This window comes from Mobula hypostoma, chromosome 5 (genome assembly GCF_963921235.1).
Source record: "Mobula hypostoma chromosome 5, sMobHyp1.1, whole genome shotgun sequence".
NCBI classification, from domain to species: Eukaryota; Metazoa; Chordata; class Chondrichthyes; order Myliobatiformes; family Myliobatidae; genus Mobula; species Mobula hypostoma.
Genome location: NC_086101.1, coordinates 88,672,036 through 88,689,735, shown reverse-complemented (window position 1 = coordinate 88,689,735; position 17,700 = coordinate 88,672,036). Strand labels below are relative to the sequence as shown.

The window sequence follows — 17,700 nt, the reverse complement described above, 5'->3', positions numbered from 1 at the left end:
TGGATCATCAAGCGCTCATTCACAGTCCTCTCCCCATATTCACATCAACTCCCATAGCTATACCACTCGCCTTGCGCCATTTCAGTGGCCAGTTAGCATATGGATCTGCCGGACCGAATGGAGGAGGAAACCGGAACAACTAGCAGAAAATCCAAACTCCAAAACCCAAACAAGCAAACTCCACATAGGCAGCACCTGGAGTGTGGACTGAACCTCACACTGTGAGATAGCAGTTCTACTAGTGGCCACTGTGCATCACCTAATAATTGGGCTTGTATGAGATGAATGCAAGGCATTTTGTAGTTTATCTCATGAAGGAAGCATCCTGCCCCTAGGCCACATCCACTTGAACAAGGGGATAAGTTTTCAAAATAAAGGCTTGATAATTGAAAATTGAAATATTAAGGTGGTGATTTTCTGGAATCCTCTACTTGGAGGCTTGATCACAGGAGATACTTAAAGAGGAGGTAGATTAATTTTTGAACGATCAGAGAATGACGTTAGCAAATAATCTGCTAGAGGAACTCAGGAAGTTCACAGTTAATTTATTATCAAAATACATACATGTCATCATTTACAATCCAATCATTCATTTTCTCACTGGTATTCACAGTAACTAGCATCTGTGGGGGAAAGGGGCTGTCAACATTTCAGGTTGAAATGCTGCATCAGTCCTATCTTCCTATAGATACTATTGAGTTCTCATTGAGTTCTTGCAACAGGTTGTTTGTTGCTCCAGATGTCAGCATTTGCAAGCATTTGAGTCTCCAGAGAATTGAGGTCTACGGAAAACCGTCAGAGAAGAAGAGTTGACGCATACAGCGTACAGCCAAGATCATATTAAATGGTAGGTCAGGCCTCAGAGGCCAAGAGACTTACAACCACTCCTATTTTCTCATATGCTTTTCACGGACAAGTTACTCCTCCCAGTCCCTGCCTCATTGGCTTTATATCAGATTTCTTATGCTGTAAGCAGCTGCCAGTAAAACGATCAGCTAGTACTAGACAAAGTTAGACTCTGATCCATTCTCATCATAGATACAAATGATGCTTCAGCCTAAATGAAACAACTGATTGGTGGTTTCCGCTGAAATAAGGAACCATGAAATAGCTCATTTGAAAGTTCAAGCACCAGTGCCACTGGGGTTGTAAATCTGTTTTACCACACTTTTGGGAAAGATGTTCAGATTTCTTGTGTTTGATTAGTGAAACTGCTCTGTCTATACATAACTACATATCAATTAAATAAAGGCACGCATGTGGGAGATGGCTTTAACTGGTGAATTCACATTGCAGAGAGAGAGAGAACAATGCACATGTGTAGAGAACAGATCAATAGGTAGTGCTAAAGAGTGTGGGGGGGGGGGCAGGAACATTGCTCTATAAGAAATAAATCCATACATTACAGAAACAATGTTGTACACTTTGGATACAATGAGGGAAATAGGGAATGGATTTTGTCCTTCCATATTCCTTTTAGAATTCTTCTAATCCCAAGGACTTTTTGATCTTTATTTAGTTTTTTCTTTCTTAAATAATCTGGTTAACCTGCACTGGAAACCAATTTTACACATTCAAAGAAGAGGTAAAAGACTCCAGTATTTCTTGTTTTGTTATCTTGTCCTGAATTAAATCAAAGCCTTTTTTCTTAATTCTGGATTTGACAAAACTTTTTCTAAACATAGTGTATTTTGAAAATATGAAAGTTCACAAACAAATCTCCTTTTCTTTTCAAAGAATAAAGTCTGGGTTAGGCAAGTTTTCTTCATTACCTAGTGCTCTAGATTCTAGTCCTAGTCTCTTTGTTCCATTTGGATTCCCTCCATTAACCAATACTTGTGAAGATTTGAATATAACAACAAAATGCATTCAGAGACATTTCAAAACCATAAAATTGAAGTGCTTGATATAAAAATTAAATAATATTTAAAAAGGCAAAAGGCCCAAAATTTGAGACATCACCCTTTGCATGGTTTGCAAAGATTGTATTTCCAAATCCATTAAGAGTATACACGTTCTGATGTACTTTAAAATGTATCCAACAATACCTGCAAACTTTTCAGCCATGTCCTTCAAAGGTGATGAACAGAAATCATTTAAGACTCAGGAGAGGTGTTCTAATATTTTTTACAAATAAGTTTCCTCAATCCAATGGCAGATCTGGGACTTGGCATTATTGGCTCTCTTATGCAAATCACCCTCTTAGATTTAAAAAATAAGCCAATTTTGTAGGAAGAGTTTAATTTAAAACTATTTGCTTAATTCTGCACAGAACAGCCTTTCAAGGTTCTGAGCAGATGCTGTGCAGATGTTTAACATTTCATAGGCTAAAGAGAAACAGCAGGCAATCTGAATGATCATATTTAGATCATCAATCTGATAGCAGAAACCAAAAGATGGCATTTTTCTATAGAAATGTAAACTTACTGTGAACTTCATTCAAGCAAGACCTATACTACACACCTTTGCAAGATCGGCCATCACCCTTCAGCTTTCCGGGACAGCTTCCACATTGGTATGATCCAAAGCTATTGAAACAAGGGACTCCAGGAAAACACGGCACTTTTTCACATTCATTAACATCTTCTTGGCATGTGTGTCCTGAAATACAACAGGGAGCAGATGGGGAAATGAATATTTCACAAAATAACATATGGATTCAAAACTAATCCTCTCCCACCAGGAAAATCTTGCCTTTATAGATTGACTCAGTAGACACTTTATTAAGTACACCTGTACTCCTATTCATTAATACAAATATCTAATTGGCTAATCATGGGGCAGCAATTCAATGCATAAAAGCATGCACACATGATGTTTGGTTCAGTTGTTCAGACCAAACATCAGAATGGGGAAGAAATGTGATCTAACTGACTTTGACTATGGGGTAGTTTGAGTATCTCAGAAATTGCTGATCTCTTGGGATTTTCACACACAACAATCTCTAGAGTTTACAGAGAATGGTGCGAAAAACAACGTAAAAAACATTCAGTGCATGGTGTTCTGAGAGTGAAAATGCCTTGTTAATGATAGAGGTCAGATGAGAATGGCCAGACTGGTTCAAGCTGACAGGAAGGCAATAGTAGCTCGAATAACCAAGCATTTCAACAGTGTTGTGCAGAACATCTCTGAATGCACAACACATTAAATCTTCAAATGGATGGGTTAGAACAGCAGAAGCTTATATAAAGTATTCACCCACCTTGGAAGTTTTCATGATTTATTGTTTTACAACATTGAATCACAGTGGATTTAATTTGCTTTTTTTGACACTGGTCAACAGAAAAACTCTTTCACGTTAAAGTGAAAACAGATCTCTATAAAGTGATCTAAATTAATTACAAATATAAAATGAAAATAATTCATTGCGTACGGATTCACCCCCTTCAAGTCAGTATTTAGTAGATGCACCTTTGGCAGCAATTACAGCCTTGGATCTGTGTGGATAGGTCTCTATCAGCTTTGCATATCTGGACACTGCAATTTTCCCTCATTTTTCTTTACAGAACTACCCCAGCTCTGTCAGATTGCATGGGGATCATGAATGAACAGACATTTTCAAGTCTAGCCACAAATTCTCAATTGGATTGAGGTCTGGACTCTGACTTGACCACTCCAGTACATAAACTTTGTTGTTTTTAAGCCATTCTTGTGTAGCTTTGGTTTTATGCTTCGGGTCATTGTCTTGCCGGAAAACAAACCTTCTCCCAAGTTGCAGTTCTCTGGCAGACTACATCAGGTTTTCCTCCGGCATGTCCCTATATCTTGCTGCATTCATTTTACCCTCTACCATCACAAGCCTTCCAGTGCCTGCAACAGTGAAGCATCCCCACAGCACAATGTAGCCAGCACTATGCTTCACGGTAGGGTTGGGTTGTTTTTGATGATGTGCTGTCTTTGGCTTGCACCAAACATTTAGTCTGATAGCCTAAAAGCTCAATTTTGGTTTCATCAGACAATAGAACCTTCTTCCAGCATGTGTCTCTCACATGCTTTAGGCAAACTCTAGCTGAGATTCATGTGAGTTTTCTCAACAGCAGCTTTCTCTTTGCCACTCTCCCATAAAGCTGGACTGGTGAAGCACCCGGACAATAGCTGTTGTATGTGCAGTCTCTCCCATCTCAGCCACTGAAGCTTGTAAGTCTTCCAGAGTTGTCACAGGTCTCTTGGTGGCCCCCCTCACTGGTCCCCTTCTTGCATGTTCACTCCATTTTTGAGGATGGCCCGCTCTAGGCAGATTTACAGCTGTACCATATTCTTTCCATTTTTTGTTGATTGACCTAAGGGATATTCAATGACTTGGAAGTTTTCTTGTACCATCTCCTGACTTGTGGTTTTTGGTAACCTTTTCGTGGAGTTGCTTGGAGTGTTCATTTGTCTTCATGGTGTGGATTCTGCCAGGATATTGATTCACCAGAAGTTGGACCTTCCAGATACAAGCTTTACTCTCTCTATACCCCTGACTGTGTGGCTAAGCATAGCTCAAATACCATCTATAAATTTGCTGATGATACAAACATTGTTAGTAGAATTTCAGGTGGTGACATGAGGTCATACAGGAGCGAGATATGCCAACTAGTGGAGTGGTGTCGCAACAACAACCTTGTACTCAATGTCAGTAAGACGAAAGAGCTCTTTGTGGACTTCCGGAAGGGTAAGACGAAGGAACATATATCAATCCTCATAGAGGGATCAGAAGTGGAGACAGTGTGCAGTTTCAAGTTCCTGGGCGTCAAGATCTCTGAGGATCTACCCTGGTCCCAACATATCAAGGCAAGAACGTGGCTATACTTCATTAGGAGTTTGAAGAGATTTGGTAAGTCAACAAACATATTCAGAAACGTCTACAGATATACTGTAGAGAGCATTCTGACAGGCTGCATCACTGTCAGGTTATGGGGGACTACTGCACAGGACTGAAAGAAGCTGCAGAGGGTTGTAAATTTAGTCAGCATCTTCTCAGCATCTAAGGATACCACACATTCTGATATCATGTTAGAAGGAGAATAAATAACATTTAATAACCGACGAATATTAAAGTGAGAATATCGATTTTTGATAAATCCAGTTCGGTTATCAGAAATGACAGATGGTAAAACATTTTTAATCCTATGGGCCAAAACTTTACATAGGATCTTAGTATCAACATTAAGTAAAGAAATTGGTCTATAAGAAGAGTATTCAGTTGGATCCTTATTCTTTTTAAGGATCTGCAAAATGGAAGCCTCATAAAAAGATTGAGGAAGTCTGCCTGACTTGAATGAATCCAAAAAACTGAGCATAAGTGAGGTATAGGCAGTGAGGAAAAGATCTTGCAAAACTCTCCAGAAAATCCATCTTGACCTGGAGCTTTCCTCAAATGTACTGAGCACACAGCCTCAACAATTTCCTCAAAAGAAATAGGTTATTCCAACAACTTTCTGTTGTCGGCAGAAATTGTAGGAATGTTTAGTTGGTCTAAAAAAATTGTTCATTACAGTATTACCCTTAGAAGATTCAGAACTATAGAGTTTAGAATAAAATTCTCTAAAAGTATCATTTATTTCTAAATAATCAGTTGTCATACCACCATTAGCTTTGCATATTTCTTCAATCTGCTGTTTAGCTGTAAAGCTTTTAATTTGATCAGCCAATAATTTCCCTGTTTTATCCCCATGAATATAAAATTGACTTTTATCTTTTAGGAGTTGGGTTTCAATTGGATAGGTAAAAGGAGATCATATTTAGTTTTAGTTTCAACCTTATAGTTTTATATAAGGCAGTCAAGGCATACTGTTTGTCTAATTGTTGCAGCTAAATCACTTCTCTCTTTATTAGCTTTTTACTTAATACGTGCTGTATAAGAAATAATTTGTCCTCTAATATATGCCTTAAAGGCATCCCATCTGATAAGACTAGAAGTCTCCTCTAACATATTCTCTTCAAAAACAGAGTAATTTGTCTCTCCATAAACTTAAAAAAATCTTTATCAGATAACAAAGTTAAATTAAATCGCAAAAACCTGTTTGTTTGAAGAAGACCAGGGAGATTTAAAGATAGGAGCACAGGAGCATGACCTGAGACAGCAATCTTATTATATGCACAGGATCGAACTGATGGAATCATTTGGCTATCAATAAAAAAAAATCAATCCTGGAATATGTATGATGGACATGAGAGAAAAACGAATATTCCTTGTCTACTGGAAGAAAGAAACGCCAAGCATCTACAATACCACATTTCATTGAAAAAGATTTAATAAACACAGCTGATTAATTTGGTATTATTAGTTTAGAAGATGAATGATGTAAAGCTGGATCTAAGCGACAACTAATGTCTCCACCCATCACCAATGAGTACAGACTTAAATCTGGCAAAAATGAAAAAAAATGCTCAAAGAAACCTGGGTCATCTATATTTGGAGCATACACATTGGCAAATACCATTAGTTTGTTATTTAGTTTCCCTGATACTATAACAAAATGCCCATTAGTATCAGAAATTACTTTATGTTGAAAAAAGGGAACTTTATTATCTATAAGGATTGAAACGTCTCTGGGTTTGGCCTGAAATGAGGAATGGAAATGAGACCCTCTCCATCGATTAAAAAGGCATGAATTGTCGCACTTACGTACATGAGTTTCTTGAAGAAAAACAATTGGTACCTTAAGTTTTTTAATATAGGCAAAAATCTTATTTCTTTTCACGGGGTGATTTAGCCCTTTCACATTAAAACTAAGTAAATTAATACTTTGATCCATTTTAAAACTATTTATAAGAAAGATTAAAGTAGCAATCAGAGAAATGTATATTACATCCAAATAATAAACCTTGAGATATATTAGCTAAGCAACAGAATTGACTAGATTCCCAAAGCAGCTTCAAGGAAAAAGAACTCCCCATCCCTCTCCCTCCTCTCAAAGAGAGAAAATTGGTCAAATAACAACTGCTATCTACCCCCACTGAAAACATCCTCTTAGAAAGCCTGTTAGAACCGCTCCAAAGAATTCAAGGTTATTTACTGTTCCAACCAAGACTAAATAATATATAGTAAAAAAAAAACAAGCTTAGACTGGTTTATCAAACCAGAAAGAGCAATTATTCATACTGAAAAATATTCGTCATTTTTTAATATAGGGTATTTCTGTTTTTGCAAGATATTTAATCTATTCAATATGTGTACACAGTCATTTTTTGAGTCTAAGAATTATTATGCCTGCTCCTTTGTACAAAGCCACTTAAATGATCCATCTTCCATTGTGATTCTCAGTTGAGCCGGAAAATGAAGAGAAGGCTTAACATTTTGGCTGTATAGCACCACCATAACTTTTTTAAACTTGACACGTTCTGCTATAACTTCAATATATGTATACTGTAATTGATTTACTTATTTATTTATTATTAGTAGTAATTTATTTTGTTTTTTTTTCTATATTATGTATTGCATAAAACTGCTGCTGCTAAGTCAGTGGTCCCCAATCTCCGGGCCACAGACTGATACCGATCTGCGAAGCATGTAGGGGTGCCACGGTAGCCGGGACACACCCAGTATGTCTTTAAGAAAAAAGCTGAAATAAACAAGCTAATTAGGTGCGATATCGCCTCTGATCTGGGCCGACATTTACATGCCGGGCGGCACCTAATTAATTAGCTTGTTTATTTCGGCTTTTTTCTTAAAGATGTGCTGGGTGCGTCCCAGCTACCACGGCACCCCTGCATGCTTCGTGGATCGGTGTCGGTCCGCGGTCCGGAGGTTGGGGACCACTGTGCTAAGTTATTCACATCATATGCTGGGGATAATAAACCTGATTCTGATTCTGATTCTGTGTTTTTACTACAGTCAATTGAAACATCTTGACGGCACACAGTTCTCCAAAAACAGATCTCTATTTAACTAATCATGTGACTTCTAAAACCAATTGGCTGCAATCGTGCAGACTTGGTGTGTCATATTAAAGGGAGTGAATACCTGTGCAATCAATTACTTTGTGCTTCACATTTGTAATTAATTTAGATCACTTTGTAGAGGTCTGTTTTCACTTTGACATGATAGAATCTTTTTCTGTTGATCAGTGTCAAAAAAAGCCAAATTCATATATATGTATGTATAACATTAGCCAGTGGGAATCAAGCCCTTGATCTTCATCAATTGCTTTCTTCCTATGTTTGTTCCTTATTGCTTCTTATCCTAACCAGCTTTTTGTCATAAAATGTGCTTCTAACTTCTGTTACTTGTCTAACTGATTATTCAGCAGTACAGCCTCATTCAATACCATACTTGTGCTCCTTAATCTTACTGCTCTGGCCTTTTGTGCAACTGGTTCTATATCCTTGGCTGAATCATTAACAAAGTTAGCTGTAAGCTTTTAAAGCTGTTCATTAGACTACTCTGATTATTTTGCTCCCTTCAAAAAAGACAGTTCTGTTTGCAATTAGCTCTCCTAACTCTTTTTCTAGTCTTTGAGCATCTTAAAATGTCTTCATGTTAGTCTTAATATATAAATTCTAGTTTGACTGCTATAGAAAGAAGCAAGTGGTTCCTCAAATCTTGTAGATTTAAAGAAGTAAATTTATTAGGATTAACTTAAATGTTTCTAACTTAAGGTTGGTATTTAACTTAGTGAAATAACTTTTCTAAAAGAACAGCAACCAAAGTGTTCCAATTTAACCTATAATAGAACCTGAAACTTAAAACGAGCAATTTGGAAAGAACTCAGAGGTTTATAATTGTAGATTCCAAGCATATACAAAGAATTGTCCTGTAATACTTGTGTGAGGTGTGAGAAAATTTGTCATGTCCCCATCGAACCTTACCAATTTTATCAATGAACTATAGAAAGAATCTAATCTAGGAAACTAGATCCATATAGCAACTGTTCTGCACATGACTCCAAGAATCGGCAGAGTTGTGGACGTACTGTAGGGCAGCAAAACATGGATACCAGATTCTCCTCCATGAATTCCATCTATACTTCTCACTCAGTGAAGCAGCCAGCCTAATCCAAGACCCAATCCATTTTACGTTCTCTCTTCTTCCCTCTTCAAATGGACAGAAGATATGAAAGTCTAAAAGCCCACACCAAAAGGCTCAAGGACAGATGCTACCATGCTGTTATAAGACTATTTAATGGTACCCTGGTATGATAAGATGGACTATTGACCTCACAATCTACCTCATTATAATCCTTCACCTCATTGTTTTCCTGTACTGGACTGCTCTGTTGCTGATACAGTTTATTCTGCATTGCTATTTTTTTAACCTTGTTCTTCCTCAATGCACTGTGCAATAACTTGATTTACATGAACAGTACGCAGGATAAGCTTTTCACAGTATCTCAGTACATGTGACAATAGTAAACCAATACCATTTCTGGAAACACAGCACTACTTTATACAGACCTACTCAAACTTAGCCCTGGTGCATTTGCACCATAGTTATCATATAACATTTTTAACCTAATGGGGTTTGGCAAAGAACAAAGAACTTCTCTTTCTGATATTGATGCTGTTAGAAGTGATCAATCAATTTCACTCAGCTTTGCTTAAGCCGAATGTTTAGTATTACTTTGTAACCAAAAATTACACATTAAGAATGTTCAACTACTAATTTAACAGATATTTCTGCTCAAAAGAACTTGGTGGCACTATAACTGATAACAACTGTTAATTAAATCTTTTGAGCTGCTTATATGCAGATTAAGTAGTGAGGACTGTAGTTTCATTTCCATGTAAATTTTCCAACATGTATTCTCACTATTATTTAACTCACTTTTACATTCCTACCCAAAATGATCTAATGCGGAGTTAGGTTTTAACATACGTATTACATAATCTCCCAAAAGAAATGAGTTGTAAACACAAGCTCAGTCTGTGAGACTAATGAATACCTGCCTCCGCCGAGGTTTCATCACGAGGACAGCGAGCTGTGTATTGTACCTTTTTTACTTGTGCTGTCCACTGCATGCACTGTGAATTACCTTTTATCAACTATTTGTGTTAATATTTTGTTTCATGTGCTGTGTATGACATGGTCTTTGTGGGTGCACTGTGGTGAGGAGAAAGGTTACTTCATTTGGTTATATACATTATATGCACAGTCAGATGACCATAACCTTGAACTTCAACTTAAAATGCTTAGAGGAACTCAATGAGTCAGGTAGCTTCTATGGACAGAAAATGGTTGACTTTTTGGGCTGAGACCTTTCAGGCAGGACTGGCGAAGAAGGGAGCAGAAATCTGAATAAGGTGGGGGATGGGAAGGAGTAGAAGCTGGCAAGTGATAAGTGAGACCAGATGAGAGGGAAGGTGCATGGGTGGGGGAGGAGGAATGAAGTAAGACGCTGGAAGAGGATAGGCATAAGGTAAAGAGCTGAAGAAGAAAGAATCGGATAGGAGAGGAGAGTGGACCATGGAAGGAGGAGGGGAACCAGAAGGCAGGAGAGAAGGGAAGGGGGTAAGAGAGTAACCAGAATGGGGAATGGAAAACACAGAAGAACATAAAACATTGCAGCAGAGTACAGGCCTTTTATGTTATAATGTTGTGGTGACTCTTTCACCTGCTACAAAATCAATCTAATCCTTCCCTCCTATATAACTCTACTTTTTTTTTCTATCATCCATGCCTTATCTAAGAGTTTCTAAATGACGCTAATGTATCTGCCTCTGCCACCATCCCTGGCAGTGCATTCCATGTATTCCATGAGGGAATGAGGGAGGGGACAAAATTACAGGAAGTTGCAGAAATCGATGTTCATGTCTACTCAGATGGAATATGAGAGATTACTCCTCCAACCTGAATTTGGCCATAGAGGAGGCCATGGATAGACATGTCAGAATGGGAATGAGAAGTCAAATTGAAATGGGTAGCCACTGGAAGATTTTGAACAATACAGAAAATGCTGGAGGACTCAGGAAGTCAGCCCTTCAGGGCTAGAAAGGAAGGGAGAAGAGGAAGTATAAGAAGGTAGGAGAAGGGGAAGGAGGACATTAGGTTATAGGTGAAGCCAGGTGGGTGGGGAAGGGGGAATGAAGTGAAAAGTTGGGAGGTGATAGGTAGAAAAAGGCAAAGCACTTTCAAGGAAGGATTCTGATAGGAGGGAAGAGCGAACCATGGGAGAAAGAGAAGGAGGAGGGCCACCAGGGGGAGGAGATAAGCAGGTGAGGAGAAGAGGTCAGAAACCAAAGTGGGGAGACTAGCAGGAGATCCTGCCTTTTGTGGGTGGACAGAGCTTAGGTGCTTGACAAAGCAATTCCCCAATCTGATTGATATACAGAGGCTGCACCAGGAGCACCAGATACAGTACATGACCCCAAAGGACTTGTAGGAGAGAGGTCACCTCACCAGGAAGGACTCCTTGAAGAGAAATGAGTTAACTCACCTCAGCTTTTGCACCACAAAATAGTCACTTACTCAAGCAGAGTGGAAATCTCTAACCACTTTACAGATGCTATTTGAGGCCAGTTTAAAAGTATGCAGGCATTTTCTTGCTAGTCTGTCAATAAAAACCATTGTGTCATATGCAGTGTTTATAGCACAATTTACAGATTCTAATGGTGTAAGAATGGTTCTTGCAATGATAAGAATGATAATCTTTAAGAGGTGGCAAGAAGTATGTGAAGCAGAAGAATATTTACATTCACTCTGTCCAATATTACAGAGATGATGTAGGATATTGACAGGTGAATGTCGGTAAAATTTCTTCTGTGAATGAAGTGGACGTGTAACATCAGCTGTAGAATCAAAGGAGTCCACAGTGTGAGACATACAGATCCTACATGCCAATCTATCCACATTAAAGGATAGAGATGCCTTAGTCTCACTGTCACAGGGCATAATTTATTTGGAGTAGAGTGCTCCTTTGCAAAGTGGGAGGAGCTAATTGTGAATGATGATGTTAAGAGATGACTTGGAAATCAAGATTCCATCTCGTGCTTCCATTTCTAATCTCATTTCCATATGTAATCTCATGACAAACTGGCTCAAGGCCCAATGCTTGAAGATATGCTCTGCTGATGGACTTGGACAGTCTCTGCTTAAAATCCAGTTGTTGTCAGCCAAGAGCATCTCAGTACAGATCTGACACTCACTGAGATGAAAGCAGTGGTTTAATTATAAGAACAGCATCAAAAGGAAGAGAAGAGTTTTGTAATTCAACATGGACTCGATCACCGGTGTCCAACAAAATGTTATGTTTCTGATTTTTCTTAGAATCGCATAGAACACATTCAATTGTATCAATATCAGTGTTACGTGTTCTTGATTACTGAGTAGGATGTTCGTTTTTGAACCGGAAAGATGTTACAGTATTTGATTAGGATCAACACGGGGATATGCAATGGTTGGATAATTGCAGGATGGCTGTGTCAAAAATACTTTCAGGCAGATATTGGACTAAGGCAGGGTTTCCAAACCTTTTTAATGTCATGGGGCATAAAGCAATACCACTAAGCAAGGGGTCTGTGGACTCCAGGTTGGGAACCCCTGGATTGCCAGCTGGAAGATGCTTTCTTCAATTTTCACTACTTCTGGGGGGGGGGGGGGCGGAGAGGAGGTACAGGAGCCTGAAGACTCAGACTCAACAATTCAGAAACACTGTCTTTCCTTCCACCATCAGATTTCTAAACAGTCCATAAACAAACACTACCTTCTTATCTAATCATTTATTTTTGTAATGTATAGTAGTTTTTATGTCTTTGCACTGTAATGCTGTCACAAAACAACATATTTCATGTCATGAGAGTCGCTGGTAATAAATCAGATCCTAGCTGTTGTGCATGCTACTTGTATTGTTTTAGATGATGTTACTGATTGAATTTTACTGTGTTGATGGAAATCAATGCAGCAAACAATGCAGTTAATATATTGTCCCCTTCTACTGAGAATATGAGAATATAGAAGGAAGAGTATGTCACCTTGCCCTTCAAACCTGCCCTGCTATTCGATATGATTATGGCAGCTCTGCCGCAAGCCTTAATTCCTCTCTGTTTCTATCCATCCCTCCTGGAGCTGTGCACAATATACACTCAATATGCATTCTTTCTGCAGCTCCAGTCTTAAGAACATAAGATGTAGGAGCAGGATTAGGCCATTTGGTTCATTGAGTCTGCTTCGCCATTTCATCATGGCTGATCCATCTTCCCTCTCAGCTTCAAATTTCCTGCCTTCACCCCGTATCCCTTCATGCCCTGACCAATCAAGAATCTATCAACCTCTGCCTTAAATATACCCAGTGCCTTAGTCTCCAGAGCTGCCCGCAGCAACAAATTCTACCCTCTTGCTACTGAGCACTGTCATTGGTGAAATCCCAAACAGTGATTACAAAACTGAAGTTCCCATCTATTCAGGCATACTTGAATCCCTGTGATTTATGAAAATACTTGGTTAATCTGTAATGCACATATTGCCTCGTCTATAATTAATGACACTCTTAACCTGGTGGAAATCTTTGAGCATCAGCCCATTCTGGCAGAGTAGAAACCCAGAAGATAACCATCAGCCCTAGGAAGCAATACAAAAAGCTCAGCTAATGGGGAGATCCTGGATCTATCTTTAATAGAGTCCTGGTGGAATCTAAAGGCAAAAATGTTGAGAGATTACTCCTAATGGAGGTCTATCAAATCAGATAAGGAGCAGGTTTGTTTCTGGGGGTCTGCCATGATTTGTTCCCAACCTGTGGTCCACGGACCCCTCAGTTAATGGTAAGGGTCCATGTCATAAAATATTGGGAACCCCAGTTCAAGGTAGTCAAATGGTCAAACATGTCAAATTCTACTTTTAGACCCTTTTGGGTGTGTAGTGTCTCCAGCAATTTTAACCCTTTGCCGACTTTGCTCATATTGAGCTAACGTGAATACAACACTGCTTTACATTCTAATTCGTGGTTTGAGAAGTTGCTGTTGGAAAAGGGAAAGTGAATGTAAATGGAAAGGAGAAATTAAGCTAATAAGTGGTGTAAGGGGTCCATGTATGCTTTGTGATCCATAACTGCTGGAACATACTGTATACTTAGCTGGAAAGCTACTTAAGAACTTTATGAAGCATAATTGGCTATAAATTAAGTTGCACAGCATTTCCTTTTCAATATTATGCTCCTGAAAATCACTTATTTGCGAAGCAGAATGTGATTACGTCCATTTCCAGGAAGAATCACACCAGTCACACAATTCAATGCAACACTTGTGGTTCAAAAAACACTTTTGATCCAATTTCCATGTCTATCACACACAGTTTTTCCATGCTTGTGCAATAGTCATTTGGAATTTTGCCTGGGAATTAAGGTTGCATCATTCTGTGGAGAGCCTAACGTTGGCCATTCTTGGAACAACCAATCTCTCATGCTGTTATTTGCTAGTATATGTAAAGGAGATGTTCTTGGACCAGACCCTAGTCTAAACAATAGGAAGCTGATACACATTTAGCTTTCTTTTGAACTGCAGACTTTAGGCTTGCAAACTGACCCACACTATGAGAGAGATAGAGAGAGAGAGAGAGAGGGAGAGAGATCAGAGAGCACTGTAAACAATCCTATCCAAGGCAGAGATTCCATGCAATGTCTGTAAGTTCCAGCTGCATTCACCCCACCAGACTGCCAATAGTTACAGCTTGGTACACCTCCAACAAACGGGCAAAGAAGTACTAGATGATCGACAGCATAGGCAAGTGTATGGTCATGCATTTGCTTGAAGGAATAAAGACTGTAAGACCATAAGACAGAGGAGCAGAATTAAACCATTTAGCCCATTGATTTTGCTCCACCATTTTATTAGGGCTGATGTATTATCCCTCTCAACAGTCACAAGGACATCAACGGTTATGGGGAGAAGGCAGGCGAATGGGGAAGGATAATAAACCAGCCGTGATCAAATGGTGGACCAGACACAGAAGGCCAAACGGACTAATTCTGCTCCTATATCTATGGTCTTTAGTAAGGCATTTGACACATTGTAGACTCCAGAAGGTCAAGGTGCTTGGATCTAAGGCAAGCTGGTCAATTGAGTCCAAATGGCTTGGTGAAAGGAGGCAGGCAGTAGTGGTGTAAGGGTGCTACACTGAATGGAAATCTGTGACTAGCGTTGTGCCACAGAGATTGTTGCTGGGACTATTGCTGCTTGTTTGTAATACATATCCCAGTACACATAGAAATTCAGGTACATAGCTCCCTAAAGGTGGTAATATAGTTTGATCAAGAAAGTATATGGCATGTCTCACAGGGTATTGAATAGTTAGAGTATTATGTTGCAAATTTAAACTACACTGTTTAGATTACACCTGGTGTATTGTGTGCAGTTCTGGTCACTAGACTATAGGAAGAATGTTATTGTGCTGGACAGAGTGCAGAAGTGTTTAGCAAGATATTGACCTGATTGGAGGATTGGATTACAGGGAGAGATTAGATAGGCTGGGATTGCTTTCTCTGGAATGAATAAGACTAATGAAAGGCATAGATAGGTTAGATTGTCAGAAAGTTTTCCCATGTTAGGGGTATCAAAACAAGAAGGTATGGTTTTAAAATGAGAAGTTAGACTTTTATGGGGGATCCAGGGATTATTTTTTTAACTCTGGTGGTGCTTGGTATCTGGAACACATTACCAGAGAATCTGGTGGAATCAGACACAACCATAAGTTTAAGAGGCATTTCACAGAGAATTAAATAGAAAAGACATAGAAGGGTATGTTCCTAATGTAAGCAAATTGGATTAGGGCCAATAGGCAAAACGGTCAATTTGGTCATGGTCAAACCTGTTACTAGGCTGAACAACAACTAAGGCCATGAGCTTGCTGACACAAACTGGTAAGAGATGTGGGTTCACCGCTGCTGTGAGGAAGCATGTCACACAAAAGAAACTCATGCATTGGAATGGATTTTAGCTGGGGAAGTACATGGAATTATTCAAGAATCTATCAGATGTTGTGATGGGTGTTCTGTGTTCCAATGGAAGGATTAACCGGACGATCCAAATCCGTTCTAATCTATGGTGTTTTCCTGAACACTGTTGTGCCAAGAGGGGAATAAGTATTGCAATCTGGCCACATAAATTAGAAGAAAACACTCTAGAACTTTGGCAAGTGAGGGTAATTAAAATCAGCCATGCTGGCCAGTTGAGAACAGCCTGAGCAGATGTTATTATTTTCTGCAGAATATGAATGAATTCTCAGCTGTCTTTGTTGCTGTAATTCTCTGGATTTCTTTCCTCTAGTCTTCTGCCAAAAGTTATTGCACGTTTTAATAAAGAACAGTTTCAATCCAATAACAGCTTCTCGCAAATATTACCCAACACCTTTCACTCTTGTCAACTCAACCGTTTTATTTTGGTTACAGTTAAGATAATTTCAAGTTGAAGCTCTAACAGTACAGGTTCACTAAGACAAACCATCACCAAGCTGTATCCAAATACTTATGGAGGTAATGCATTGCCCAGTGCTCTCTTTATGGTCGTACTTATTTTAAAAGGCTTCAATCACAGGCTTCATGGGCGGACAATATTTCTCTATAAGCAACAGCTTGGCTTATTGCAAGTGGTAAGGGATGACACTCAAAAATACAGATTTTAATGTTGCTGTAATTCATCAAAATGGCTAATAAAGTTAAAGGCTGGTTCAGTTTGGTGAAGTATTCCTAGTAGAGAAGAATACCTCTCTAATTTCTAGGATAGAACAATATCAAGTAATAGTAAGTTGGTAAGGAGTGAGTATAGAATACTTGTCTGTATTGGTTGGGGTGTTGAATATAAAAACAGGAAGTCTGTTTGCAGATATACAAAATCTTGGTTAGGCCACATTTGGAGTGCAGTTCCAGTCAGGAAGAATGCAGAATCTTTGGTGAAGGTGTAGAAGAGGACGTTAGCTGGAAATAACTCAGAAAATGTGTAGGTTGGGTTAAGTTGTTCTCCGATCTTGGCAATTCATTTGCAAATGTTTCATCACCGTACAAGGAGATATCATCAGTGCATTGTTAATTTGTGGAGTATGCTCCAAATACTTGGCCTTTATATATTTATCAATCAGCTGAATAACTCAACGCAACCAGGATGTTCCCAGGATGAGAGAGTATTAGATATAAGAGTCATTGGACAAACTTTGACTGTTTGTCAAACTTTGATTGGGAGTCTAAGATGCTGAGAGGTGACCTGATAAGAGTATATAAATATATGTGAGACATTGACAGGATATATAGCATCTTCTTTCTTCATAGCTTTACGGTGAGAGAGGAAAAGTTTACAAGGGGATTTACAAGGCAATTTTTATTTAACCCAGTGGTCGATGCCTGGTTTGCACTACAGGGGGAAGTGATGAAAGGAATAACAATAGCCAAGTTTAAGCAGTACTTAGACAGATTCATGAAGAGGTGAGCTACAGAGACAGGGGATTCATTGTATGGGGAAACAGACAGGAGGTTCTGTGCACAAGAACAAAATTCCCAGATGATATGTTCTCTCACAGGTACCGGGGTAAGGAACAGTTCAGAATGACTCAACAGCATTCTTATGAGGGAGGGTGAGCAAGAAGAGGTCATGGCCCACTTTGCTAACAATGACTTTGGCAAGAAGGGTGACAAGGTCCTACAAAGTGAATTCAGGGAGTTAGGTGCAAAGTTAAAGGACAGGACCTCCAGGTTGTGATCTCAGGATTGCTACCCATGCTACGTCATAGTGTGGCCAGAAATATGAGGAGCACACAACTTACCACGTGGCTAAGGAAACTGTGCAGGAGGAAGGGCTTTA

At 39.1% G+C, this 17,700-nt stretch overlaps 1 protein-coding gene across 1 annotated transcript in view; it reads right to left on the bottom strand.

Moving 5' to 3' along the window:
• Window positions 1-17,700, bottom strand: part of si:ch211-246m6.5 (von Willebrand factor D and EGF domain-containing protein) — a 327,759-nt gene that overhangs the window by 91,470 nt on the left and 218,589 nt on the right. The window contains exon 19 of the mRNA XM_063049712.1: window positions 2,464-2,601. Coding sequence (XP_062905782.1) covers window positions 2,464-2,601 — 138 coding nt within the window. The remainder of the gene's footprint in view (window positions 1-2,463; window positions 2,602-17,700) is intronic.